At 44.0% G+C, this 27,934-nt stretch overlaps 2 protein-coding genes across 2 annotated transcripts; both read right to left on the minus strand.

Annotated features, from left to right (window-relative positions):
• LOC108149892 lies at positions 1–27,898 on the minus strand. The gene is made up of 9 exons (XM_041709795.1): positions 27,324–27,898; positions 16,485–16,780; positions 6,435–8,376; positions 5,558–6,167; positions 2,525–2,710; positions 2,312–2,469; positions 1,505–1,960; positions 1,138–1,438; positions 1–471 (listed from the first exon to the last, which is right to left on the minus strand). Exons 2-9 carry the CDS (start codon positions 16,558–16,560, stop codon positions 283–285), a joined length of 3,918 nt encoding a protein of 1,305 aa, XP_041565729.1. The 5' UTR covers positions 16,561–16,780; positions 27,324–27,898; the 3' UTR covers positions 1–282.
• LOC108145481 lies at positions 25,729–27,293 on the minus strand. Its single transcript, XM_017270936.2, has 2 exons — positions 25,940–27,293; positions 25,729–25,862 (listed from the first exon to the last, which is right to left on the minus strand). The coding sequence occupies exon 1, from the start codon at positions 26,286–26,288 to the stop codon at positions 26,094–26,096; it is 195 nt and encodes a 64-aa protein (XP_017126425.1). The 5' UTR covers positions 26,289–27,293; the 3' UTR covers positions 25,729–25,862; positions 25,940–26,093.
• Positions 27,899–27,934: the final 36 nt, after the last annotated feature.

Below are 27,934 nucleotides of genomic sequence, written 5' to 3' on the forward strand. Positions count from 1 at the left end.
CTGATATTTTATTAATTTATAATTATTACTGGAGTACGAATACATTTCACATTTAAAATATGACGAGAATTGCAACAAAGGTTAAAGAATGCTACGCAACTAAGCGAGGACATCGCATCTCAGCAGGATGCAAATCCTCCTCCTTTTTCATCGATTGAATTGATTAGAATTACGTTTCAAGTTCGCATTAATGATTACAACTAGCAACTAGGTGTGGTTGGGTTCGGGACCTCCACAGTGGAGCAGCACCTGGTGGAGGCGTCGTGGGTCCTGGACGTCCTCTCACTTCGTCCTGGCGCTGCGTAAATTCGATGCGGAGAGCACCGACCGCGGCGGCGGCGGGCGCTCCAGGTTGTCCATGTGGTAGCGGCGCGTCGACGTGGAGGACTCGTTCTTGCGGCCCACCCGGCTCAAAGTGCTGGCACTGGTGGCTCCATTGTGCGGCGGCGGCTTTCGCGGCAGTGTGGACATCTGCAGAACATAAAAAAATTACAAAAAATTAAGAAATATTTATAGGGTTTTTTTTAAAACATTTTCAGGAATTATAGCAAACCCTTAATTTTTGTATTAAGTGCATTTTTTGTTTAATGAAGCGAAGGGAAATAACTTTAGTTTTCATATTTAGTCTAAGGTCTGTCAGCTCAACATATTAGCCTTAGGTGCTTACACCATCTGCGATACAAAAATAAACAAAGCTTGAGGCTTAGTTCACAGCCCAAAATATGTTCATTAATATGCCAAAAACCAATTATAAATTCCAACAAATTTGTTCAGACTTAATTTTCTGATCACCTTTGTTCAGTGGTTCGCCAGCAAAACCAGTTGCAAATCATAGGGTCTTATCAAGCAGAGAACTTAAAATTATCATTTAATGAATAAGCAAGCTTGATTTTCGCTTTCTCAGATCTTCTTTCATTTGGAATTATAATTTTAAAAATAGTTCTGGATGAGTATAAAAAGGGTATAAATTATACCATTAGAAATGTTTATTTCTATTAAGAAATATTAAAGATTATGGAAACTCGAGGCACGTTAAAGCTTGAGAGGCTTCCAAAAATGCCCTTTTTTATATATTTTTAGAAAACAATGAATTTGAAATGTAATACTATTTAATTCTATATTGTTTTTGTAACGCACCCGCTTGTTCTGCTCCTGGGAGTAGTTGATCTCGTAGCCCTCGCTGATGTGCTTGGGCTTCCAGGGGGCCAGCATGGAGACGGACCTGGACACGGTGCGGGTCATGGGCTGGAGGGGCGGCGGCTGCTGGGGCGCCTGCTGCTTGCCCTTGCGAAGGTCATCGCGCGACATGGACCGCCGCCGCAGGTTGTATGGCTGTGGGATGTCGCCCACCGTGGTGGCATGCAGATAGACCACGCTGCGCTGGCTGTGCAGACTGGACTCGCCCTCGGTGCCGGAGCTCTCCGCCGGATAGCGATCCCTGTTGGGAGATTGGATTTTTAATAGTCAAGGTTATATCAAGGACATATCTCCCTGCCAAACCCACCTGCCGTAGCCCACATTCTCCTGGCCCAAACTGTTGAGCAGCCCGCGACGCTCGGCACTTCTGGCCGGCTTCGGTGGCCCCAGCAGCGGACGATCCTCGATCCGTTGGCCACGCGGTCCGTCCACCGTCCTCTCCAGCGACATGGCCCGCTGGCCAGCCGTGCTGCTCCGTTTGTGCCGCTCCGCTGGCTCCGGCTCCGATCCGCTCTCCGAGATGTCGTGCAGTTCGCGGGAGCGCGAGTAGTGGCGCCTCTTGCGGAAGTCCACCTCGTCGCTGCCATTGTCCAGATGCTGCATGGAGCTGGCCCGCTGTCGACTAGCGTTGCTCTGACTCTGGCTCTGGATCTGTGCCTGGCCAGCCAGCGAGTGGCGATAGTCACGGGCTGGAGGCGGAGGACTCCGGTCCAGGTGGTAGGCACTCTGCGAGTGCTTCGACTGGCCCAGCGACGGACGACTCCTAAAGAGCGGTAAGGGAACAGATATTTTCAATTAAATAATTCGATCATTCTAATGGCAGCTATATAATATCGTTCTCGGATTTGAATAAAATTAAAAGCGTTGTTCTGAATTATTAAACTATTACTATATCCAAAAGAAATTCAAAAAAATGAAATATAGGAAAGTTAACATTTTTTTGTTTTTTTTTTTTGCCCAATTCTTTGGCAATATTTTTCTGAATGACCTTAGATTTTAGAAGTGCATTATCGGATAGTTATTCCTCAAAAATATGCAAAACTAAATTTTTGTAAAGTTGCAAAGTTACAAGTAGGGGTAACCTCTAAGCATCTAAGATCCCACAATTCCTCACCTGGGCATGCTGTTGACCTTGGAAATGGTCGGCGGATTGGAGTCCAGGTCGGTGTCGCCAAAGAAGCGCAGATTCTTGGCTGGAGCAGCTGCGGCATTGCGTTTGGTCCGTTTCAGGCTCGAAGTGGTCTCACTGTGTCCATTGACAGATACATTGAGCTGGGGAGTGCAACTATTAGATTCCATTTCGAAGAGGTCTTCACTGGAGTCTTACCTCCTTGGGACTGCTCTTGGCCCGGCGGTCCAGCGATCTGAACCAGCTCGTCTTCTCGACCTTCGCCGGCGGCGACTCCTTTGCCTTTGGCAACTTCTTGGGCGGCTTGTCCGCTGGACTGCGCTTCAACAGCAGAGGACTAGCTTTGGGCGTGGACAGTCGGCGTCGCATCGAGATATCGATAGTCTGTTGAGGAAGACAACAATTTTTGAGATTTATTTTCATTTCACTTTTTGCACTGGCAAAGTATTCTAAAATATGCCGATTTATTTTGGATTTTTTTAATACCATGTGTAAGTTCTGTTTTTGAAAAATCCCATTTGATTAGTGAATATGTTAACCAGTTTTTTCTTTACTTGGTTAGAATTTTAAATTTGACCCTTTTTTTATTCCAAAAAAAGCTTTACAGGACAGTTCCTAAAAACTTTACCACCAGAAATCGAGCATGATTCCCTGATCTCTAAATACAGTGTTTTGCCTTGATTTAATGTGCTGAAGTTTATTTTGTTTATTATATTGAAATTTTAAATTTAAATTTTATAAGTCTAGTACTTCCATGGGGGTCCCCCCTATTGACGACCAGTTTGATTGATATTTTTCCCTGTGCAGTTCGATTTGGTGGGCGGCTTGCTTTCGCTTTCGGGTCAAAGGTCGTCCTCTCCCACTGCCTCGCAACAGGTTGCGAATGTGGGGCAGGTGGCCTTTATGCGCGTAGCCACGTGGGGGAGTGAGGCAGTGAGGCAATGGGGGCTGGCCAATAAACTCGTTTTGCCATTTGCGAATGCGACTGTGAGTCGGCTCGTTTTGGCAGGCCCAATGCAACTTTGCCCCACTTGCGGTTAAAACTGTAATAGGTAATAGGTATTGGGTATTGGGTATCGGATACTGGGCACCAGACAGGGGGCGGTGGGTGGTGATTGGCTAAGGCCGACCTCCTCCTAACCGGCCGAATATTGGATTTGAAATTGAATAGAGGCAATGCAGGTGCCGAGCCATTTTGCGGCACCTAACAATAAGCCAGAGATTACGCACCCACTAAATAATTATGTATTCAAATATGCCCAGAACGCGACTGGGACTGCGCGATATAGTTTATGGCCAAGTTGGGGGCCCATAAATAAGCTAACAGAATTATTGACACAAATTTCTGCGGTTTCTCTTTCGCGTGTGTGTGTTTTTTGGGCATGTAGAATCTGTGGAATGAATGGCAAGCACTTAAAGATTTCTGCGGAACACTTCGGGCGGCGTGTTTTTATTGGATGCCCATGCCCCCATGAATAATGGCAGCACATTGTCCCGGGATTCGAGTCGATGAAGTCCCGGCACCCTGCCCGGTTCTTTGTTTATAAATACCTCTATCACGCAAGCATTATTTTTGACAACGGTCCGGGGCGGCCACACCCTGGCCCGAAACTCCTACAGGATGGTCTCATACCAAAATATACCCCATATATACCCCTATCCCCTCCCAAATCAGTCCCTTAAAGCTGGCTGATTGTAAGCGGTTTGGGCCGCCCACTTGGAACATCCGGCAGAACGAAAAGTGGCCACATCCTCTAGCCCTCTTAGACTTGGCCAAGAAATCCGCTGAAGCATTGCAAATTGGCTTGCAGCACGCAGCAGCAGTAGCAACAGCAGCAGCAGCAATTGTTGCAGTTGCATGTTGCGCAATGTGGACAGCAACACCTTGGCAACAACAGTAGCTCCAACCGTTTTGCATCGGAATCTGGGCTCAAAACCGAATCCGAATCTGAATCTGAATCCGAATCTAAGCCCAGTTTATTCAATTTCCCCCGCCTCGATGTTTGTCGTTTCGCTGTCGGCTTTCTTAATTTGCGAGCGCACTGACAAACGGACTGACAGAGTGACAAACTGACTGGCTGCCTGAATGACAGAATGACAGCAGCTGCGTGGGTCTTCCATTTCTAAATCGTACACACACTTTTGTGTATATATATATATAGACGATTCTCGACCCTCGACGCTTTTGTTCTTGGTCGAAATTTATACGACGCCTCGTCGCTGAATTGTTTAGTTTTTTTCGTGTTAGCGCTTTTCGTTCCGTTTGCAACTCTATTTGGCCAGTTGTCGTTTATTACTTAAGCGTAGTCGCAAGTATTTCTTTATGGTCTTGCCAGCTTGATCCCCCTCCCCCCTCCTAACCCGGTAAGAGATGTACCCCAAAGTGGACGTGACGTCTTGTCTTCTTTTCTTGGATCTTGGGCTGGCACCATTTTCGGCTGGCCCGGGACGCCCACCCAGCTGCCAAGAGATTTCTGAGCGGAGCAGGAAGTGGATCAGAACAATTGGCCAAAAACATCGGTATCGCTGGTACTCGGACCTCGGACCTCGGATCTCGGACCCAACTCCTACTGTTACTCCCCCAAAATGTAAGACACATCAAGACGCAAGTCTTGATTAATTCGAAATTAATAATAGCCGACCATGACCAAATGAGCCGGGGCGAGGGTCTGGAGCCCGAAAAACTCTGCGATCTTGGCCAGCTTCCAGGGTTAATGACCGTCGACTGGCGCCATCAATTGGGCATTAGGCCAAAGGGGCAGTTGCACAACAAAAAATCATACACTCATGTATGTTTTATAACATACCTCGCTTTTTACATGTCATTCTGTTGCTAACCAAATATTTGTAATCCAATTAAATTAAAAATGTTTAAGTATTCATCGAGTGAAAAGTATTTGAAAGAAAATAAAGTCGAGGTATGTATGTATTTATGGAACTAACGAAAAAGACTAAGGAGTTGAAAATTATTGTCATCCTATTCTAAGCCTAGTTCATTTCGACAGCGAAAATTTTGCTTACAATAGTTTTATAACTTTTTTTCACTTTGTTATGTTGTTAAAAAGATAAAGACTATAACAACGATTTCTAAATATTTTGGTGTTAATATATAAATAATGTGGTGATATTGAACTATAGTAATCTTAACTTTATTAATAAAGCCTCTGTAATACATTCCATCAATACAAATTAAGATAAAACTGCTGTGTTATATGTGATTCGACCACTTACCTTTGGTTCGCGTGAGGTCTCCTGGGCGGAGTTGTGATGCTCGCGGTACCGCGACCGCATCTCCTCCTCTCTGACCATGTACCGCTCCCTCTCCCGCTCCCGCTCCCTTTCCTTTTCTTTCTCCCGCTCCTTGTCCTTGTCGCGGCGACTGAGGGTGCTGCTGTTCCCGTTGCTCATCCGATCCTTCTTGCCGCTGGACACGTTGCTGCCGCTGCTGCGACCACTGCCCCCGTTGCTGCCGCCCGCTCCTCCGGCGCCCGTGAACAGCTGCTTGACCTTCTCGAAGCCGCCCAGCTTCTTGTTTCGCTTCAGGGTGCTCGAATCCTCGCTCTTTTGGGTCTGCAACGGGTGGTGTGACTGGGACTGGGACTGGGAGTGCTGATCCCGGCGACGTAGTGTGCTGGTGGCCACCGGGTACTTGTCCAGGTGCGGATCGAAGTGGGAGCCATCGTCGATGGAGCGTTCCCTGTAAACGTAGCTGTGCTCACGGCGCAGGCGCGACGTCAACGGCTGCCTTTGCAACTGCCGCTGCTGGGCACTGTCCCGCCGCTCCTTGCGCAGGAACGACTCGCAGGCCCTCATGTCATCGAGGACTGTGCGTTTGCGCCATCTAAATAATACCAAAATTTAAAAAATGTATTTTAATGTTAAAAGCTTAATAATCTATATGTTTCTTGAAGAAAAAACGCGACAGACAAATTAATTTGGTAAGAGCCAAGCAATTGGCTATTCAAAAAAATATATATAAATAAAATTTAAAATATTGCAAATATGACCATTTTATTTGATTTGTACAAATTTTAAATAATTAAGTTTTTTTTAAAATAAATTCCTTGTTCGTTGGTTGATTTCCTTCGAAAATATATATATTGCTTACCTCGTGGTCAAGTCTCCATTTCCGTTGAAGGACTCCTTGCGGAAGTCGTTCTCGATGCCGGAGTCGCCCTTGTCGAAGCTGCGCTGCTGCAGCTTGTCCCGCTTCAGGCTGCTCTGCCAGTAGTCCTCCCGCCGATCCCGCTGCTGGTGAGTCGGCTGTGACTGCTGCGAGTGCTGCGCACGCAGCTCTGGCGAGGATCGGTACTGATCCGTCAGCTGCGAGTCCAGGCTCTTGGGCTCCTGCTCCAGCCGGTCCGCCGAGTTATAGTCCCGCTCCCGTTCGCCGATGCGTTCGCGATGCCGCGACTCCCGCACCTGGCCATCCCGCTGCGTCTCCCGCACATAGGTCTCCTTCACCCCGCCATGGCCATCGTCGTAGTACTTGGTGTGCCGGTAGCGAGAGGTCTTCTCCATTCTGGGCAGCGTGGCGCCACTGTCCACTTGGGTATGGGCTTGTATTTGTGTTTGGGTTTGGGCCCTGGACTCTGGCGTGTACTCCTGGGACAGCTCGTGGCGCACAGGGCGATGGTGGCGCTCTGGTTCGCGGTCGGGAGTGGGTCTGCCGCCCAGCTCCCGATTCCTCTCCAGGGTGGCTCCCTCCCCGAAACGACGCGTCAAGATGCGCGTCTCCAGCTGGGCCCGCCGGTAGCCCAACTCATCCAGATAGGGCGCGGGACTGACACTCCTGATGACCGGCACTATGGGCGCTTCTGTGCCCCTCGATCGTGGATGAGGGGGATGTGGGAACTCCTCCTCGTAGTAGGCCTTCCTGGGCTCATAGCCCAAGCCCTCGTCCTCATCGCTCAGATTGCGAGGACTCAACTGCTGCCAGGGCGAGGGTGAATGACTGGGTCTGTTGACCAGCGGCATGCCATTTGAAGTGGGCGAGTAGCTGGGCCGCACATCGCTGGATCTTGGCGGTCTGGTCGGAGCAAACTCCCGCTGCGGCGTACGCACATCCCGGTCCGGGGGCGAACGCCTCAGCTGATCCTCGCCCAGGTCCAACTGGGCATAGGTGATGCCCTCGTTGGGCCGGATGTACGAGAAGGCCGGCTGGCTGATCACCGGCTGGGGCGAGAAGCGCTCCATGGACAGCCGCTTGACCAGGCCGTCGACGGTGCGTCCCTTGGTCAGCGGCAGACGCTCCGCCGGCTGCTGGCTGCTGTGCATATTCTCGCCGGACTTGGCCTGCAGCGTCTCGATGCGGTCGCGGATGCCCGCCGAAATGGCGGTGGGACCGGCGCCTCCCGACAGGAGGAGCGGGCCGTCTAGCTCCGCCTGGGAGCGACTGCGGGCCAGCAATTCGCTCAGGCCGCGACCACTTTCATCCTTTTCGCGCGGCGTGACGGCGTCTGATTTGCGGCGCTCCCGTTCCCGGAAATAGTCCTGCTCGAAGAAGTCCTCCCGCTGCGACTGCTCGATAATGGGGCTCAGCTGCTGCTTCGACTGGCTGGTGGACTTGTCTTCCTTGTCTACCTTGTCTGCTTTGTCTGCCTTGTCTCGCCGGGCTAGTTTGCTACTGCCCACATCACTCTTGCTGCGCACTAAACGCCGGGCGCCGCCGTCCTCGAATCGCGGATCCCTCTCCAGCTGGCTGACATTCGTGTCGCTCCTGCGACTGAATAGGCCAAAGATCGAGGGCCGTTTGATGGTCGACTTCTTGGCGGTGGCGTTGGAGGCGTCACTGGCACTCCGCGTCACCGGTTTGCCCTTCTTGCGTCGCGTGGGCAGCGAATGGAAGTCACTGGGCTGGCTATGACGCTTCTGCTTGGCCCGGAAGTTGGGTATGTGATCGCCGTTCTCGGCCTTGCTGTGGTGCCTGCCAGCCTGGGCGATCACCAGGGCAGCCTCCTTGCGAATGTCCGCCGGATCGATGTCCTTGGGCAGTTGGTGGTAGCTCGGCTGGTTACCCGACGACGACTCGTACTCGCTGGGATGCTTGCCTGTTGGAGAGATCGGGGAGGAAAGGGAAGAAAGGGCAGAGATTAACATACTATGGCAGAGGCAGTTCCGCGAACTAGTTGGCATTCATGTAAAGACAAATTAGCACATTAGCCGGCCGATGATGTAATATCTGTGGCTGGCAGTCAGCAAGAAGCAAGCAGTAAGCAGCAAGCAGCAGCCAGCTGTGGCCAATTCACACTTGCCAGCTGCTAAATAAGGCAGCCCGTCCCGTCCAGACCAAAACAATTCGGTCCAAGAGTTGCGAGACCGGCCGTCTGACAATGGATCTGGCCCACGTCCACAAGATGCCTTCGCTTTGTCGGACTGGCTTGGCTTGGCACATCTCGTGGATGTTCTGGCATCTGCCTGCTCTGTAATCGGACGCTGTAAGCGCTAATGGCCATTGAAGAGGCCATGCCGGTCCCAGTTGATCTATCTCTCATAAAGATTCCTCCACTTCCTCACTTTTTTTTCATAATCATTATTATTTAATACGCCGAAAACAACAGCAAAGGGGCCACGAGAACAAAACAGAAACGCCAAGAAAAACGTGCCGAAACGGGCATCATCATCGTGGCCAGAACGAGATGTGCTAGCCGAGATGCGTGATCTCTCCAGTCAGCCAGTCATCCAGTCATCCATTCAGCCCCTTTTCCCGACCAACTTCAGTCTTGTTACACCGAGAGAAATTGGGTTGCAACATAAAACTAAGGTTCTTTTTTCGAGTAATACTTCTCTTTATAAATGTGTTGATAAACAAATCGAAGAAATTTTTTGTAGAATTTATTATTAAGTTAAAGTGAAGCATAATAATAGTATCATTAAAATGAATACCAATTTTTTTAAACAAAACAAATACAAAAAACAAGAAAGAAAGCAAACTTCGGCAAGCCGAAGTTCATATACCCTTGCAGCTATTGCAAGAATTAAACATTTTTGAAAACATTAAAATTATGATTTACTTTCGTATATGTTTAAAAACATTGAAGCTATGATGATTTGCAGCTCAATTATTTGATAGTTATATTATATATTTTTATTATTTCTAAGGGAGCTATATGATATAGACGTCCGATTTTGATAAAATTTAAACCATAATTCTGAAATACTTAACCATTGCTATATGTTGAAGAACTAAACAAAAAAATAAAAAACAGAAAAGTTATAATTTTTTTTCATTTATTTTTCCGATTGTTCCTATGGGAGCTATATGATATAGTCGTCCGACTTTGATGAAATTTAAACCGTAAATCGGAAATATGTAACTATTACTAAATGTCGAAGAACTAAACAAAAAATTGAAAAACAGCAAAGTTATAATTTTTTTCATTTATTTTTCCGATTGTTCCTATGGGAGCTATATGCTATAGTCGTCCGATTTTGATGAAATTTAAACCGTAAATCGGAAATATTTAACCATTACTAAATGTCGAAGAACTAAACAAAAAATTGAAAAACAGCAAAGTTATAATTTTTTTCATTTATTTTTCCGATTGTTCCTATGGGAGCTATATGCTATAGTCGTCCGATTTTGATGAAATTTAAACCGTAAATCGGAAATATTTAACCATTACTAAATGTCGAAGAACTAAACAAAAAATTAAAAAACAGCAAAGTTATAATTTTTTTTCATTTATTTTTCCGATTGTTCCTATGGGAGCTATATGCTATAGTCGTCCGATCCGGCTCGTTCCGACTTATATACTACCTGCAATAGAAAGACAACTTTTGGGAAAGTTTCATGCAGATAGCTTTAAAACTGAGAGACTAGTTTGCATATAAACGGACGGACAGACGGACAGACGGACATGGCTAGATCGACTCGCCTAGTGATGCTGATCAAGAATATATATACTTTATAGGGTCGGAGATGTCTTCTTCACTGCGTTGCAAACTTCTGACTGAAATTATAATACCCTCTGCAAGGGTATAACAAGAAATTTATCAATTTTTTAGAAACTAAGAACAAATGTTATATCTCCTTATTAAAAAAAAATAATTAAGTAAATCATTTAAAATATCTTATGAATCAGAAAATATTTTGTTGATAACCAATTTCACAAATCGAATTAAAGTAAAAGGCCAAAAGCCAAATTAAATTAAAAATTAACTTTAAACTGAAACCCTTCTTTGATAAGTGATCTTTCTTTCTGTGTAGCGCAAACATTTTAGAACTTAGAGCTCACTTTCGAGATCTCAGATCATCGGAGGCATCTCCCTTCTGCGCTGACCTTGCCCCGAGATCAACTGGACTTCTGTTGCCCCACCTGGAGCATGCCCCCCTTCCCACTCCCCCCTTCCACTTTGCGGACACTACCGGAATTGTGGAGCGTTGTCCATTCACCTGCACAACCTGTCACATTCGCGGACCCGCGGAGCCGCGAAGCGAGAACCGCTCCCACATTCGCTTGATTCGTGCTGCAAAATGGCAAAGTGACACCGATGTCTAATCGAAATTCAAACAACAATGAATAATGACAGAGCTGGGCGTGTCGTGTGCCAAATTGGTTTAGCAGAATTGGATTGGAAATGGGATTGAAAATTTAACTGGGATACATTCTTTAGGTCTCTGCCTCTCCAAGCGACTGTGTTTCACTGGCTACAACTCAGTCTCCAACTCCAACTCCATCTCCAACTCCATCTCCAACTCCAACTCCATCTCCATCTCCCACTGCAATCAGCTGTCATGCGATATGTGTCAAGGTGAAAAGTTTGCTCGCTGCACCACCATGATGGCTCACTAGTCTTGGCCAACTTACAAGGTTTCATTTGCGAGCCGGCGGCGTTTTGTATCTTTCTCGTTGTACGTTGATGGCTGCTCTTTTGGAGGCAACAGGAAAACATAAATTCGCACTAAGCGACAGCATCAATGTCGGCTAACCGTAAACAGTTCCAAGTTCCAAGTTCCCAAGATCCTAAGACAATGATCTCGGGGCGAGTGCAGCATTTGATTGATTACCAGGCGCTGAGAGCAGCCATTCATTAATCTAATCATCGATCCACTTAATGTGGCCACGCCAACTCCAGCGGGCTCTGTGATTTGTGATTTGCCAGACCATCCTGGGCAGTTCCAATCCAATTTGTTGCGAGGCCAGAAGGAGCTGCGAATCTTAATAAACTTTTTCAGTCGGCTCTGGAAAAGCCGGCGATAAAGCATCTGATCCACTTTTCCAACTGGTCTGCCTCTTGTCGCCCAGAGCAAGTTGCAAGTTTTGGTCTCGGTTCCGGTTTTTTTTTTTTTTTTTGGGTAGCTGCACATAATTTGGCTCTCGTGATGGCTTGGCGACTTTGCCTCAAACACACTGACCAACTTTGGAGCCACGCACCACGAAAATAAGTCGCAGTGCGGCTCATATAAATAATGATTTCTCGACTTTTTGTGGCAAGACTTTCACTTGCCGCAAATGCTTGCAGGAGCAGGTCGATGGTTTTACTTAAGTTTAATGATACCCAGCCATAATTGTCTGGCAATGATGATGATGCTGGTGCTGCGACCTCCAGTCCTCCGTTTCACTAAGTCAACCACAACCACAAAGTCGAAGAGCCACTTCCATCCCATCCCGTTCCCCGTTCCCCATTCCCCGTCGATAGCAAAACGTTTTAGTTGGCAAAAATGCTTTATACCCCGCTGGCCATGTCAGTGACAAGATAAGGTCGAGGCAAGTTGGCTAAATGGGAGCTCACCCGCATTCCTGCCTCCTCTCGCTACTGGTCTAGGCCTGCACTTCAAGAAAATACTACATAGATTACAGTGAAGTCTTGTGCTAATATATTTTACATTTTTTGAATGCCTCGTTTTGTTCTTCCTTTGTGTTTTTGGGTTTTAAGGCAAACAAGTTATTTATGTAATTATTGGAAGCCATTACATATGTATAAATGATTTCAATCCCTTTTTTTGTAGTCCAATCCAATGAAAACACTTTTTTTTAATAAAGAAGAAAACTAAATTTTGGGATCCCTAATGAATTACAAATTATAGAAACAAGAACAAATGTTTTCAAATAATAAATGTTTACTTATAGAGCATAATGTGTCTTCTTTTCTTAAACAAAACGAACGAATGGAGTCGTTCATATTGAAACAATTGGTTTTTTGTATACCATTTCAGTAAGTTGTCTTTTTTTAGTTGCATTTATATATATTTAAATAAATCTGATAGACTTTTCAATTGGATTTTGGTTTACTTTGAAGGAAACTTCTTAAATGACTTTAAATTACTAATAACTGGTCTTATAAACAGATTTACATAACTAAGCACGAAAAGGAAGTATTCCTAAGGCTTTTTTGGTTAAGTGTTCGATTGGTTTTTTAAGTGTAAGCCTAGGACTGGCATGCTAAAGATCTGCGTAGGTTGCCATGGGGTATTTCAATTAACCGGGCGCACTTTCGATTTCATTTAAGGGCCTAGATCGCCGAGCTGACGTTCGGCTTTATCTGGGCCCCGGGACAGGTCGCATTTATTTTGCGTATGAAAATAATTTAATGCTCCTCGGCTAATCGTGGCTGTGGAGCATATGGACCTGGGCCCCAGGACCTAATCACTTCAAAAGCGGCGCCGCGTCCTTGGGGCAGCCCAAGTATGCAAATCAGCGTGTTGCACTGCAACTGCGGCCGCGGCCAATTAAAATTGTTCGCTGGCCATTCCCGCATGGCTTTCAAAACAAATACGAGTGGTAACTTTCGCTAAAGAATGGAGCCGATTCAAAAGACTGAGGCGACAAACTTGTTTCTCCCCCTAAGCGGCTGTCAACAGCAACAGCTTTAGCTTTTGCTTTAGCTTTGGCTGTAGCCATAGCTTTAGCTGTAGTGGCGGCGAGAGCGGATAAACAAATAACAAATCACCGAAAATAAAATAAAGAAAAATCGATCCATTCGACGAAAAAGAGTTAAAGAGCTCTAAAAATAATCTGCGACTCATTTCAATACACATTTCGATAAAAAAAATGACGCAATCGTCTGCAATTCCAAGTGATTTTCTGATTTTCTGTTGCGACAATTGAAGTTGGGCACACACAGGGATTTGTAGACGATGGCGAGTGGATGATCGACAACTCCATTTAGCCGAATTTACCCAGGTTCTCGATGTGTTATTTATTCGATTTGTATATTTCCCGAGGCGTCTATCCCCCTCGCTCTCTCTCACTCGTGTCACACATAGCACAAACACTTCAGTTTTAAGAACGATAATGACAGGCGGGCCAAGAACCTGACTGAGTCCAATATCAAAAGCGACTGAAAGCAATCTCCGGCGAGCGGACAACCAGTCGACAACTGCGACTGCCTACGCCAATGTCACTTGGCAAAAATAGTAATAACAAAAGCATAGCAGCGAGAAAATAGTGCGAAATTTGTGGGCAGGCAAGCCAAAAATGAGACTTATTAATTAAGTTTCTTTCGCAAAGCAAAGCAAGCAAGCAAGCAAACAAAACGTATGCAAATGATGGATTAATAAAAAGCATAAATGGCATTTTAATAGTTGCCTTCCCAGCCCAGAAGACCCAAAGATGGCACGAGAGCAAACAGACCAGAAACCAGTTGTGTCTTTGACAAAGTTCGCACTCGACCCGAAAGCAAATCAAATGTGGAGCTGGCTCGGCTGCGAACACACAAATTAAGGCGAGTAGGAAACGTAGCAAATCTCATAATAATGACTTGCTCTTTGCCTAATTAAATTAATTAATTAAAGGTGTACGGGCTCATTAGAGAGCAGGCATAATGGGGGAAATGGTCGAATGGGGCATTACGCAATCGACATCGGGAGGAGCCTACGCTGTCGAGTAGTTAAAGGTGGACTTGTTCTCGCAACGCCTTTTTAATCGGCCAACTGAAAGCCATCTGAAATTATGTCATCAGCACATACACATACACTATATACCTATATAGGAAATCAGACAGAGACAACTGGAAGGACGTCGACTTGGCCCAATTGCCAGAGTTCGAACAAAGGAGCCTTTCGTCACCTGTCCGCCTTCGAAAAAGCTGGCTAAGTGCATCCACCAGGCCCAAGGCAACTGAACAGCTCAACAGCTAAACAGCTAAACAGCTGAACAGCTGCCAACCCGACTCGTCTTGGCCAAATTTGTCGATCCGCAAGGTTGATCACGCTCGCTGGCGGTCGCGCTATCGAGGCTCACCTGTAACACACAGCGCGGTGCCACAAATTGGCTGAAATTAGCCGTCTTTTAGTTGATTTTTTACAGTCAACAACTTTGACTTTTGACTGCACTGCAATTTAGCAGAAAATTCACATGTTAACTTGCGGATGAAAAATGTTGTCTTGTGCCCAGCGGGCGATGAGTTTTCCCAAAGCACCCAGATGACTGTCGTCTTCGCTTTATCTCGCTGCTTTGTTGCGTCAAAATTAAATCATCATTAAATCTGTGCTTTACACATAATTGCCTTAATTTGCATGCAAAGATAGCGAAAAGAGAGACTGAAATTAATTTCCAGCTCGCAGTTAAATTACTTTAAGCGTTTGTGACTGCGGAGATAATATGGTACTTAGGAGATTATTCTGCTAATTGCAAGCATAAAGTTCTCTAAGTTTAAATTTTGGTATTCACACACAAAGTTAAATGTATTATTTATAATTTCGACAACCAATTAAAATTATAACTTTCCTAACTACATTTTATGGCTTAAATTCAGCATTATATGCAATCATTGTAGCCTAGTTAACCTAGCACAATTAATAGCTCGTCTTTAATTAACTTGTACATTTAATTTGGTCTCTTTACCACAGTCTTAAATCACAATCCTCTCAGATTATGTTTTTAGTCGACCTCGTAACCATACAGAAATCACAAAGCTAATGAATCGTGCCTGGCTGGCAGATTACCTAATCACGTTACATTTTGGCGACCTCGCTTGTTGCATTTGCCTAAACCAATTCAGAAATTGCAATTAAGTTCGTTTACGTCCATTAAACGAGTTAACCGAAATGGCAGCCATTTGAGGCAATGGCAATTACGCGACGGGGGAAATCTGGTTCATAACCATCTACGCACCGCAATGTGGCCAAAAGGACTTTCAGTTAATTAGCCTTGGATGGCCATAAGGAAGTGTACCAGTAGTCACTGGCAGTTCTAAATTGGGGGTACCATCTAAAAAATGAACATTTGCGTCGGTTTAGTCATAATCAATTTTTAATTTCTTCATTTCTTCATTCCTGACCGACACTGGCCATAAATTCAATCCGGCTATGAAATAAATCCCATGTCGTTGCTGTCGCGGCTGCCAGACATAATCATAACAATAATAATATAGTCGGAGCTGCGGAGACAAAGTGCCCAGATGCAGTGGCTCCGTCCCAGAAAACCCCCCGTCCTGGAGGAGATGTGCAAATTGATACCCGGGCGGCGAGAGCGAGCATCTCTCGACTGCGACTTGTAATGCCTTATAAAATATCAACTTATTTTAAATAGTTATATGGAAGCTCTCTACTTTACGCCACTCTGAGTGTGAGTGTGTGCGATTATTCTCAAGGTAAACTACATTTTATTGTTGGGGCGGCTTTGTTATTATTATTTTTATTGCTTTTGGCATTCGTTCTGGCTTTATTCGCCCACCAGCGCGAGGTTTCACATTGTTTTTCTTTCTTTTTTCCATATTCATAGTATGTGGCGCTGTCTTACTTGTTTGTTTTTCTTATTCTTGGCCAAATTTCAAAAGCTGTATGGAAAAGTGAAGAGCAGTACGCCAGTTATGCAATCGAAGGTGGAAAGCCTTTGGCCAGAACTGGCTGGCCAAGTTAATGAGTTGAATTGAGTTGTGAGTTGTGAGTTGCATTCGCGTGGGTTGTTAGCGTCCGTCATTGATTGACCAAAATTGGCCTACTCACACAGAAATATACGGGTAAGTTTTTCAGATGCCACTTGGTTAGTAATTTTTTGCTGTTAGCTGGTTATTGATGAGGTTTCTTATAGCTGGTTTTTGCTTAGTTTGTCATTAGAGATCATTGTGGGTTCGTGTTTGCCGCTCTCATTCGGCATTCGGCTGCGCGTGTTGGTTATATGTTTTTAATTTCTGGTTTTGGTTTTGTTTTTGGTTTTGGTTGTGTATTGGGGTTACGATTGTCGGGGGAGGTGTTCCTTAACAACGCACTGACCTATCCGCTTCACGTGCACATCCCGATTAAAGCTGACCCGTGGTCCTCCATTTGTGCTATGAGCTCCAGTTTGCATCTTCGATCGGGGATTGGATATCAGGGGTATATCCTTGGGTTTGGTTCCTCTCTTTCACTCTCTGTCTCTGTCTCTGTCTTAGCTTTTCTCTCTCCTGTCGGGTCTTCTTTCGGAAGAATCGCAACCCTAAGTAAACTCTTTGTGTGACAGTCTCATCTGTTTGAACTGTTTGAACTCTGCGCATTTTCCATTTAAGCTCTGCAATTTAAATGGTTTTTAGCTGCAAGAAGAAATAATTCTCTAAGTAAACCTCTTTTTCTGTGGTTATTTGTGTTATTTGATTATTTTTCCTGTAATTAGGCCAGCATTATTTTAGTTTGCAGCTCGTCGGTTAGCCTAGTTTGTTTTTTGTTTTCTGGGCTGAGGCTTTTCAGCTCGTTATTAATTTTTATGTAATGTACACATGCGAGTGTGGACTTGGTGAGAGAAAGTATTATTAAAGATAAATTAGTTAAGCCAATTGCTAAGAAGTTGTATAAAAGACGTATTAGAAATTGAAAAGAATTGATTAGGGAAATATTAGGCATTAAATGAAGAAATTGAATAAAAAAGTTGTAAACTTTAAACTGGTTACCTTTGAAACCACACTTCAGATTACAATTTCTTTCAATATTTCCTATAATGTTCATACCTTTTCAAAGAGTATAAACATGACAGCAGTCAAAAGAATAATTGCCAATTAATTTCCATTCTTATTCCGATTCTGACTCCAAATCCGACGCTCAATTTGACTGATTCCTCCGTTTCGGGAGTGGGCACAATCGAATTAACGTTTTTTATTCTGTATTTTTCCTTTTCTCTGACAATTACGAAAATAGACACACGACGAGGGTGCTTGGGCTGCATACGAGATTCACATTCTAAAGGGACGAGGCAATGGTGTGTGGTGTGTGGGGAGTGCCTGAGAGGCGAAAACTGTAGAAATATTGATTGCGATTAAGCAAACGCGATAATATTCATATTTGAATACGAGAGTGCAAACTCTATTTAAACAATGCATTATGCCCGAGGACACTCATACCGCGCCGTTCCCGTTCCCGACCACCTTTCCCTGTACCCCGTCCCCGGATTCCCTTCCAGATCTCCCAGAAAAGAGCGTCCAGTTTAGACAACTGCTCCATGGACACGCACCCACCCAAGCGCACACATGCAAAGACTGCAAAACGAGAGACTTTGGGGCGATCTTTGGACCCAATCAAATATTGTATACCCTTCTAAGTGATTGGCATTTTGTTGATTTTTATTATTTTTCTACAAATTATTTAATTCCTAAAATGGACTTTTCATAAATTATACCATATAAGAAGTACTGGGTTTTGTTTTATTACTAATGGCCTCTTCACACATTCGGTTTCTTATTTGAGATCTTGATTCTTGACATTTGAAATCTAGTCTAAGTGCCAAACAGCTCAAATGCCATCATCAAATAATTAGACAGGTGTTTACAGCATTTTAACAAAAATCAGAAAAAAATGTAAATAAGAATAGAACACAAAATATATAATATGGGGAAAAAAACAATTACGACATGATTTATAAAGCTCAACAAAAGAAGAGTTTTGTTTTATGTAAATCTAAGCTTAATATATAGATAAAACAAACTTTCAACCCATTTGATAATAAACCAAATTTTTTGATTATAAGTATGCATATTTGCAGAGTTTTTTAAGTTTCAAAAAATTTAAAAACAAAAAGGGATTTAAAAACAAAAAATAGGTATTACTATCGTTAAGGGAAAAATGAATTAGCATGTTTATTTAGACAAGGATACAAAAGAAAGCTAACAATAAAAGAATAAATATTCCACGATATTGCGCCAACATCAAACATGACAAGCAAACAAAATAAAATATAAACTTAAGATTTTGGAAATAAAAAATTTAGATATCTGCTTGGACCACAAAAAAATACTTTAAATTATAGTATGTAAATTTTAGATTTAGCCGGGTACATAAATACAAAAAATACAAATATTCTAAGAAATTTAGCCAAAACATGCCTATAGAGTATAAGAAGGAGCTCGGTAATGTGTGGAAAATGCCTGTCTATTATGGCACCTGGACAAGGACGAGGCCGGCTGTTCATTCACTTACTGGCTTACTTACAGGCGGCAGTCCTACGGCTCAAACCCCGACCCCGACCCTCGTACCAACCCTGGTCCCGACCCAGACCGAGGCCCAGACCCAGATACAGACCCCGATTGAAGAGCAGACTTTAGAGCTGGAGCTGGAGCTGGCTTTACGCTCTAACGAGCACAATCGCCCGGCTAGACATCAATGGCCACGTCGTCTGTCTGATCACGGGCACCGATGCAGTCCATCGCAGGGAAAAAACGCTGCGAGCTGCCAATAAAAATCCTTTACCATATAATTTGAGTGCGCATGCGTGCGCCCTGACGTTGATGGGACTGGGACCCAAGTTCGAATTCAAGTCCAGACCAGACCAGACCAGACCAGACCAGGCAAAGATCGGATGCTATGGAATGGGATGGGATGGAAGGCAGGCGCTTATGCGCAATGCTATGCCTATGCCTATGCCTATGCCAGATGCCGATGTCCGATTCCCGATGCCGATTGCCGAGCGTTGATTGCGCCATGAACGTGATTTGTTTGTAAACACGCATTATTAAGGTGTAATAAACATAAAATTTGTATCGCTTGGCGATTCCTTGGACCTTGGAGTCGACGGCTCTGTAAGTTGCGACTGCAATTGGGCACCTCACCATCGCCGGGCCGCACATCTTTCAATTAAACTAAAAAGCTGGACGGACACCCCGCCACTCCATTCACAGCTCGCATTTGCATGCGTCTGCGGAGTAGCTAATTTCAGGTGAATTATGCGAAATTATACGAATTACGCCCGTACATGTGGGAATGGGATTAGATTAGCGCGCTGAGTAAACAATTTAACTTCCCCCCCGCATGGCAGAACAATAATCGTTCTGAACTTGAACTTTAACACGGCGGTAATGATAGGAAACCCCACAATCCAAACTCCACCCAAGTCTGCTGTCGCCCAAGCCCCAACTCAAGCCCAAACCCTCCGCACCGCCGCCCCTGTCAAGTGAAACTAAAAGTGCGCAGCAAAGCAAACAAACGCTTCGACTTTTGCCCACTTTGCGTGTGTTCTCAGCGCCGCCAAGTCGATATGACCTCTGGGGTTCAGCCAGTCGAGGGAGATCGGCCAGGTCCACTGGGAGAACGGAGCTGGCCAAAAACAAACCTCGTTCTTTTATCTGAGCACTGGGCAAAAATTTAAGGTCTAAGCTTGAAGGTCAAGCAAGTAATTTCACTATATTTAGAGAAGTGTAACAGTCGTCTATATATTGATTATTGTTTGTCAACGAATTTCAGTTATTGTTAATTGTAAATTGTAAATTGTAATGAATATTTATTATTTATTTATATGTGTTTGTTTGTATTAAAAAACAAAGGTTCTTAATAAATTCAGATGTTTTTAACACCAATTTATTTTACCGCTTTAACAAAATTAAACTTAAATTAAAAAACTGCTCAACCACATCCTTGTCAAACTATTAAATTAATCAAAATTATACCAAATAATTTTAATTGGATTGGTTTTTTATTTTCTTTGAGATACACATCATTTCCCGCAGTGTGCCAGCTAGCGCGGCCTTTCGCATAGAAGTGAAAATGAAGGTGTAGTCCAATTTGTAAGTATGGCCAAGCCCTGTGGCCATTCAAAGTCCATGTTATGCAAAGATCAGAGCAGCCCCGGCTGCCCACCGCCCCTCTGGAATGTTGGCTGAATTCTGGATTCAACTCCCTCTGGAGCGGAGGAGCCGAGGAGCCGAAGAACTAAGGAGCTGGAAAGCCGGGCCAACTGGACGTTGTCTAGCGATGGTAACATTTTTACATGCGTGCCTCGCCGCTCCGCCGCCGCTTTGTTGGTGGCGCTCGTTCGCGTCTTCGACTTTGGCAAATACTTAATTGCATTTCGATATCTATGCCGAGGCATCTGTGAGTGAATGCCGCTGCTGCTGCCTCAGCGGGCTGACTTCCCCAATGCCCAATGCCCAGTACCAATGCCCAATGCCCAATACCCAATACCCAATACACAGTGCTCCAGACGGCCGAGACGAGCGGACAGGCAAAGAACGCGCCGGCGCTGTCTTTGGCCAGGAGTCGCAAATCGAGAATGGGGAATCGCGAATCGAGAGTTTGGGCCAGGCCAGTCCATGGCATTACCAGTGCGTTCAGTTGGTTTAGTTTGGTCTGGTCTGGTCTGAGACCCTGGCGACTGGCGTTGTGGGTATTGTCAGGTCTTACAACTAAATTCCCCTTGAGCCGAGCGCTTTACTAAGGAAATTAGTAATTGCTACTCCCATTTAGAGACATCTATGCGGGCATCTATGTACGTGTGGCATTCGCCAGATGATGACGATGACAAGTTCCCCGCTCGGAGATTGTCTGGCGATTGTCCAGCGCCCACTCACAATCGCACACACTGGCGTCAAAGAGGGGGGCACTTTTGCCCCATTGGCTTCCACTGAATTGAATTGATTAAGAAAGAATACTTACGTTAACAGATCAAACATAAAACTGCCGACCAAAAGTCTAGGAAGATCAAAATGGAAATTAAGTTTGAAACCACATTTCAGTTCCAAAAATGCCACAGTAACTTGCATTTGATTTAATTGATACATTGAATTGCCAATATATAGGTAGATATTGAACTTGCACTTTTTCCAATAATATTATCTATTCGAATGGTTATATAGAAATAAAAGAAGCTTCAAGATTCTTTTAAACTTGAAGTATATATTAAAACAAACCAATTACAGTTTACAAAGTAATAAAGCAAATTAATTGCGAAAATTGTATGCCTTAAATTTCAATCTCCAACCATTTAAATTTAAACATAGAAATGTAGCCATTAGAAGGTAAAAAAAATGTTGTAATTCTCGGTGAACGTTCTTTAACCCCTTTGAGCCCACGACACTGGTTCCACCTACCAATGCCAAACTTGGTCACATTGTCTGTCATCGTTTTTGTTTGCCGCTCCGCTGTCGTTTTCACGCTTTGTTAGCCAGCTAAACTGTATCTGTATCTGAATCCACACTGGTCGAGAGGAGGAAGCTTCCCTTTTGTGCCAGTATCTCACACTCGGACTTAGTCCACTATGTATGTTAGAAGGTTAATTTGTGCGGCATTACGTGGCAACTTTAGCGTGTTGTTGGGGCAAGTGTCGATAGCATAATTGCAAGCTCTTCCCAGGCCAGCGAAAAATGTAAATCAATTTCTTTGCTTACATGTCCGGGTGTTTTTTGCATGATTAATAATGCTCGAGAGGCCTGGGATCGCCGGAGGGCACCGAAAGAAGACAAAAGATTTCACTTTTCGAACTCATAATTAGCCCTGGGAGTGTAAGTATATCGGAGGTGATGGAGCTCTGGATTCTATCCATGTCATAGCTGGTGGCTGTGCGACTCCTAACCTGCACGGAAATCAATTAGGCACCGCGGCGATTGGACAGTAGAGAGTTCAGATCGATCGATCGATCATAAGTCAACAATCGCTTAAAACGCGACCAGACGGGGAGATGCGAAGCCAGCACAAAAACATGTAAAAATTGAGGGGAAACGTCGAATATTCGAAAATATTTGGTTGATATAAAATGTAGCGTGTCTACGAATGACAAGAATATTTTCACTTTTGTTTTTTTTTTAATATTTGTGAAATCAAAAAACATAAATTGCTTTCTTGTGTACTTTAAGCCCTTTCGCTTTTTTTATTAAATGTTTTGGGGATGGGACAAATTTTAAATTAAATTAAATAACAAATAGATAAAATAAAGCAATGTATAAAATACTTTTCAAAGGAAAAGGTATACTCCTTTGTTAAGCCTGAAACAATTATAAGTAAACGGATTTCCGTTTTGATAAACTAAAAATTGTATCTTGTACCATATTTTTAGTACCAAATTTTTAATAAAATGCCTTTAATTTTAACATTGTTTGCTGTTTTAATATTGCTTTAATTCTCACGCCTGCTTGGGCATTTCTCACTTTTTGGGCAACTCCTGGCGCCACTCCTTGCTCCTCATCACTCCCAACTGAACCAACTCACTGTGGAATTCTTCGCTCGTTATCGCTGTATTCGCTAGCAATTGTGCGCAATTATTGGCCAGAGAATCCACGAAACACGAAGCTTTTCCTGGGAAATCAATAAAGGAGGCAGCGTCAAAAGTTTCCGGCAACGAATCAAGCGCGGTGGCAAAGGTCAGCCGGCTCATCTCGGAGCCAAAAAAAATACAAAAACAGAAAAAAACTGAAAAAGCGGCCTGGAGCCAAGGAAATCGAGCGTTTCGTTGAGTGGGAAAAGGGCGAACTTGCACGCGATGCGATGCTGGCTGAGAGCTGGGAGCTGAAAGCTGGAAGCTGGAAGCTTTGGGTTTTAGCCAAATGCTGCTGATGCCAATGCTGCCTTCTTTGGGTCTGTAGTGCATGTCATAACCAACGGTGCATGCGCCATCTTCCGCCTTGCATAAGACCCCCGGATGGTTTCACTTTCCCGGGGTAATTAATGCCAATCGTCCGGCTAGCGGTAGCTAAAATCGTAATTTATGCTAATTTCGGTTCGCAGATCGTTTAATTGATCCGCGTTAGATTCGATTTCGATGGCAGCCCCAGAGTTCATTGATATGCAGTTCGATTCGATTCGGTTCCATTTGCAACTCCATTCCCCGGCCAATGTTGTTGACCGCGAATCAAAGTCGCTTACTTGTTGGCCTGGCATACAAAGTACGCTTTCAACACGACGACGGCCTTTTCGTACGTTTTTGTGGGTAATGTTTTGTGCCCCTCAATTGGGTAATTCGGGGGGTGGATGGGGCGGCACGGGACTTATGGCGTTATGAAAGCGTTACAAATCTTCGCTTTGAATACGACACTCCACTCGAGTCGAGTCGAGTCGAGTCCAGTCCAAGTCCACTTCAGATGGGGCCGCTGTTTGTGTACGTGATAAGGCAATGATGATGACAACCCATCGTCGTAGACCAAATCGCGTCTCATTAACATTTCGGCCATAATCGATTCAGTTTTTACTGGCCTGTTTTACATCTAATTTATGTGCATGTAGCAGTGTCGCTCGACCAAATGATATCATGATGAACGGCCCACGTCTTGGGGGCGATCCGATTCTTAGAAATTCGTAATTGGCTCGGAGATGAAAGCGCCCCAAACAGAGCGAAACGGGCGAAACTATCGGCCAATACATCAATTTAATGACTTCATTGAGAGCCTTAAGCCCGAACCCCAAAAAAGAAGAGCCCGAAATCCATTTCGGCTTGCGGCACTTCCAGCTTCCCAGAGCCGTTCGCCGTTTACCTGTTTCCCAGGGCGTCGAGTTGCACCTGCTTTTTGGCCCGGCGACACTTGATATCCCCCAGAAAGGTCAGCGTTTGAACTCTGGGGCTCGAAAGAAAAAAAACCAAATTAAGCCAAACGAGCGTGTCAAATGCCGCTGATTTGCGGGGTAAGGAGCTAAAAGTAAACCCAATTGAGACCCAAGTACTTCCGCAGCGGTCTATGAAGTGTCGTATGCCATTTACCGTTCCAAACCGATCCGATTCAATTCAATATGTTTTGATTCAATTCCCGCGATCCGACTTCCGCCGAAGAGTCTCAATGCCACTCGCTGATGTTTGTGCTTTTAAATCAAATGCGACCAAATCAAATAATTTGTTAACACTGCCGCTTAAGTCAACAGTTAAACAATCAGCGATCGACGGCGCTTTCAGGCCGGTTGCGCCACAGACATTGACAGACATTGATTTTTAAAGCCATTTTGTGAGTTTTGCCCGGCTTTTGTTTGGCTGTTGAACCCCCATGGGCAATTAAAGCTGCACGATGCCAAAGTGAATGTGCGGCGATCTGCGAAGATCGCCTCGCACTTCCATTCGATCGCGTAAGGTCACCAGGGAGTGGGTTACAGAAATCAAGCTGATTCCAATGAATCGGGAAGAAAATGTGTGATTTAACACAATCCTTAATTTAGGCATTACAAAAACTCGGTTGGAATATTATATATGATCTTTAAATGCCTTTGACAGATTACGTTTTAGTTTGGCTTTGGCTAGTTATAAATTTCAACAGACTGGTCAATATATTGCAGAGACCGCTTTGACAAATTTATTTTATTCCTTTTTTTAAATCAAACACGAATTCTAAAGCAGAAGATAAACGATGACATTGACATTGCCCGATAAAAAAAAACTTTTTCTGGCATATACACATAACTTTATATAAATTCGGTTAGGAAACATTTGACCTTTTCAGACCAATTCATTGTTTTTGATTTTCACAAAACCCTTGTTATTCTACCGTTGGTTCACATTAGATGGAAAACAGCCGAGTGGGTATTGAAATGCAAAAAAATAGTTTCAGATCAGCTAAACACTTGTCAGTTTAAAGTTCACACCAATCGTGGTAAGCAAACTGACCTAAATAAATGAAAAGCAGACTTGGCTGTAGGTAAATTACCATTTTATTTTTATTGTATTGGTTTTTTATGCATTTGCCAAGAATTTAATGTTAGAAAACAAACGATGAGCTACGACTGAGTCGAATATTAAAACAAGCGTAATAGCCTCAGCCGCCAGACTTATCTAAGAAGCAATACATGCTTGTTGGTGCTAAGCAAACAGCTGCATTAGTTCCGAGAATGAACTCTCTGGCGGCGACGGTCTTTGATCTCGGTGACTAATTACTGAACCCGCGTCGCGTCGTAGGTGTACGTGTTAAAAGCCGGACACGGACACTGACTCAAAGCAGGAAGCTCCCCGGGTCACCAGCGAAATCGAATACAAATTAAATACAGAAAATCGAAATGCTGGCATCGCCTTATGCACAAATACAAATCATCCTTGACGCATGCACACCAAAAACGGCAGCCCGAAAACCAAAAAAAAAAAAAAAACGCCGAACAAAAATATCGGAGAGCTGGAAACTGAAAACTGAAAACAAGATAATACGGAGGCAACGCAACTCCCAAAAACGAAAATGAAACAAGCCGTAGGACTGCATACAAGGCAAGGCTGTAGACCTTTTTTGGCCACATCAACAAAAGCGGCTTTTTGAGAATTTTCAATTTTTTCAACCGCCAAACAACCCCCCACCCTGAGTGCGTCCCTCCAGATCGTTTTGGCTTCGTTTAAATTGAAGTTTATTTCCAGACGACGGCGGTCGAAACTTTCGAATTTTTGGACTTTAATGAGGAGTCGAGTTAATTTGGCCGGGCATTTGAAGAGGCTCACAAGGCACTCGGGATCCTGAGCTGCACCTAACAAAACGAGAACGAGGTGTTTACCAAGGCACCTACAGGGACACACCAATATATATACATATATATATACGTACAATAAATAACATATATTTAAACAGCTTTGGGCATCCAGATCCAAGTGACGTCATGGGCCTGGCATTGGCATTGGCATTGAAACTCAAGGTTGGTTTGGTCAAATCTTTGGGGTAATAAAACGTCTCCCACGCACAATAAAAAAATATAAATAAATTAGAACTGGCAAAGCGACTTTTCCTCCTCATCTTTGAGATCCTTCCACAGCAGAAAAGGCTGCGAAATGTATCTGGAATGCTTGGGATATAGATTGGATAGGGCCAGCAGATCTCCTGCCATCACGATGAAGATCTGCGTATAGCGCACCGATGGGAGGCCGAAAAACCATGCCAACGTCTTCTTCGGATCCATTTTTTCTAGTATTTATCTCTGGACTGTAGAATATATCTGTTTCGAGACTGCTTCGGATTGAGCACTAACTCCCTGGCGATAAGGTTTTCGATTCTAATACGTTAATGAATAACGAATAGCTTTGAATCTGAATTCAAATGTGCCGATGCTGGCCAATTACTTATGTATATTTTGCCAAAAAACCACACAACACCCATAAATATAAAATTCCAAATCGAATTAAAGCCAAAGCTAATGTAAATTTCGCATTTGCAATGCTAATTCGTAAGAACCAATGTATAGATTTCTGAGAGTAAGACGATTTCATAGATTCTCGTTTTAAAAACGCTTAAACTTTCACTCGAGTCGTCCGTCATCATTGAAAAATGTTTGCTTTCGATTGAGCGAGGCCTTCAGAACTCTATTTCCGCCCAAAACAATAGAGACGCTCGCATTTGCGGACTCGTTCGAGTTTTTATTAACATTAGAATTGGCTATTGCTTATTAATTTGCATCTCCATTCAAAAGACCCGCCGAAGGTTGTTAAGTATATTTGTTAATGTTAATGTTGCCCGGGAAAAGAGGGGCACAGAGAAATAGCGAAATAGCGAAAGAAAGTAGACGGCGAAAGATCTTCTTTGCTGAACTCGACCAAAATGACTTCCAATTAACCAGATTGGGCGAAAGGTTGAGCGGATCAATCAAAAACTTCAACTATAGATCTGACTCATAGTCGGCGCTAATGCGTTGGCCGACTCTATTCTATATACGGATATGGAACACTCACACACACCCACGAAAGTGTATAACTGGGACACCTTTCGGGGGTCGTAAAGCCCACTGCAGATCGCTATTGCGATTGCCATCCGCTGCGAGGCTGAATTATTCAAGACTGTCGCTGGAAGAATCGCACAGAAGCTTGGGTTTTAGTATGGATAGTCCGGAGTTCCGATTCGGCGGCTTATAATATAGATTCGGTTATCAGAGCAAAAGCATCTACGGCGTTAGCTGGCGGTTTTAGGGTGGTTCTACTGTACAAAACGATCGTCGACTCACCTCAAAACAGCATTCCTCGTGCGTTAGTGTGGGGGAGAACAAACGATTTTGCAGTTCTTAGTAATTTGCGCAGTTCTAATTACGTTTATTTTGTATTGGTTGTGGGTTCGTTTTTGCGGCTTTTGTTCCCCGTTTGTTGTTATTATTTCACTTGCCAAGTGTCGTCGCGAAAATTTGCTTATTTGCAATTTATATTATTCGCTTTAAAGGCTGTCGAAGTTGGAGTTTTGGTATGCACGTCAAATTTTAATTAGTCGAAAAAACGTTTGCACAATTTACCGAAAATTTATCACGATTTGTGTTTTGAGATTTTGTGTCGTTTTTGCGTGGGTTTCGCTGAACGGTTGAATGGACGTGCCGATGGTCGTTGCTTGTGTTAACTTTATGTGATATTGGCAGGGAGGATCGAGCGATATATCCTCTGTGGCAGATGGGCGCTGGCCAGTTCGTTTGTTTTTTTTTATATTTTGTAATTATTTACTGTTTGTAATTGCGAACGCGACGCAGTTTCGATTGCTTGCACAGCTGAATCGCGAGCTTTTCTCCGACCCAAGTGATCGCGAGTACGTCTGAGAGCCGACTGAAGCCCAGATCCAGCGTTTTGGCCAAGA

Source organism: Drosophila elegans, unplaced genomic scaffold (genome assembly GCF_018152505.1).
Source record: "Drosophila elegans isolate 14027-0461.03 unplaced genomic scaffold, ASM1815250v1 contig_520, whole genome shotgun sequence".
Classification (NCBI taxonomy): Eukaryota; Metazoa; Arthropoda; class Insecta; order Diptera; family Drosophilidae; genus Drosophila; species Drosophila elegans.

Coding starts and splice junctions, on each gene's coding strand:
- LOC108145481 (XM_017270936.2), bottom strand. CDS start 26,288: ATGGATCCGAAGAAGACGTTGGCATGGTTTTTCGGCCTCCCATCGGTG.
- LOC108149892 (XM_041709795.1), bottom strand. CDS start 16,560: ATGCAAACTGGAGCTCATAGCACAAATGGAGGACCACGGGTCAGCTTT. Junction 2,470..2,524: donor CCAAGAGCAGTCCCAAGGAG/GTAAGACTCCAG, acceptor TGCACTCCCCAG/CTCAATGTATCTGTCAATGG. Junction 1,439..1,504: donor GAGAATGTGGGCTACGGCAG/GTGGGTTTGGCA, acceptor ATCTCCCAACAG/GGATCGCTATCCGGCGGAGA.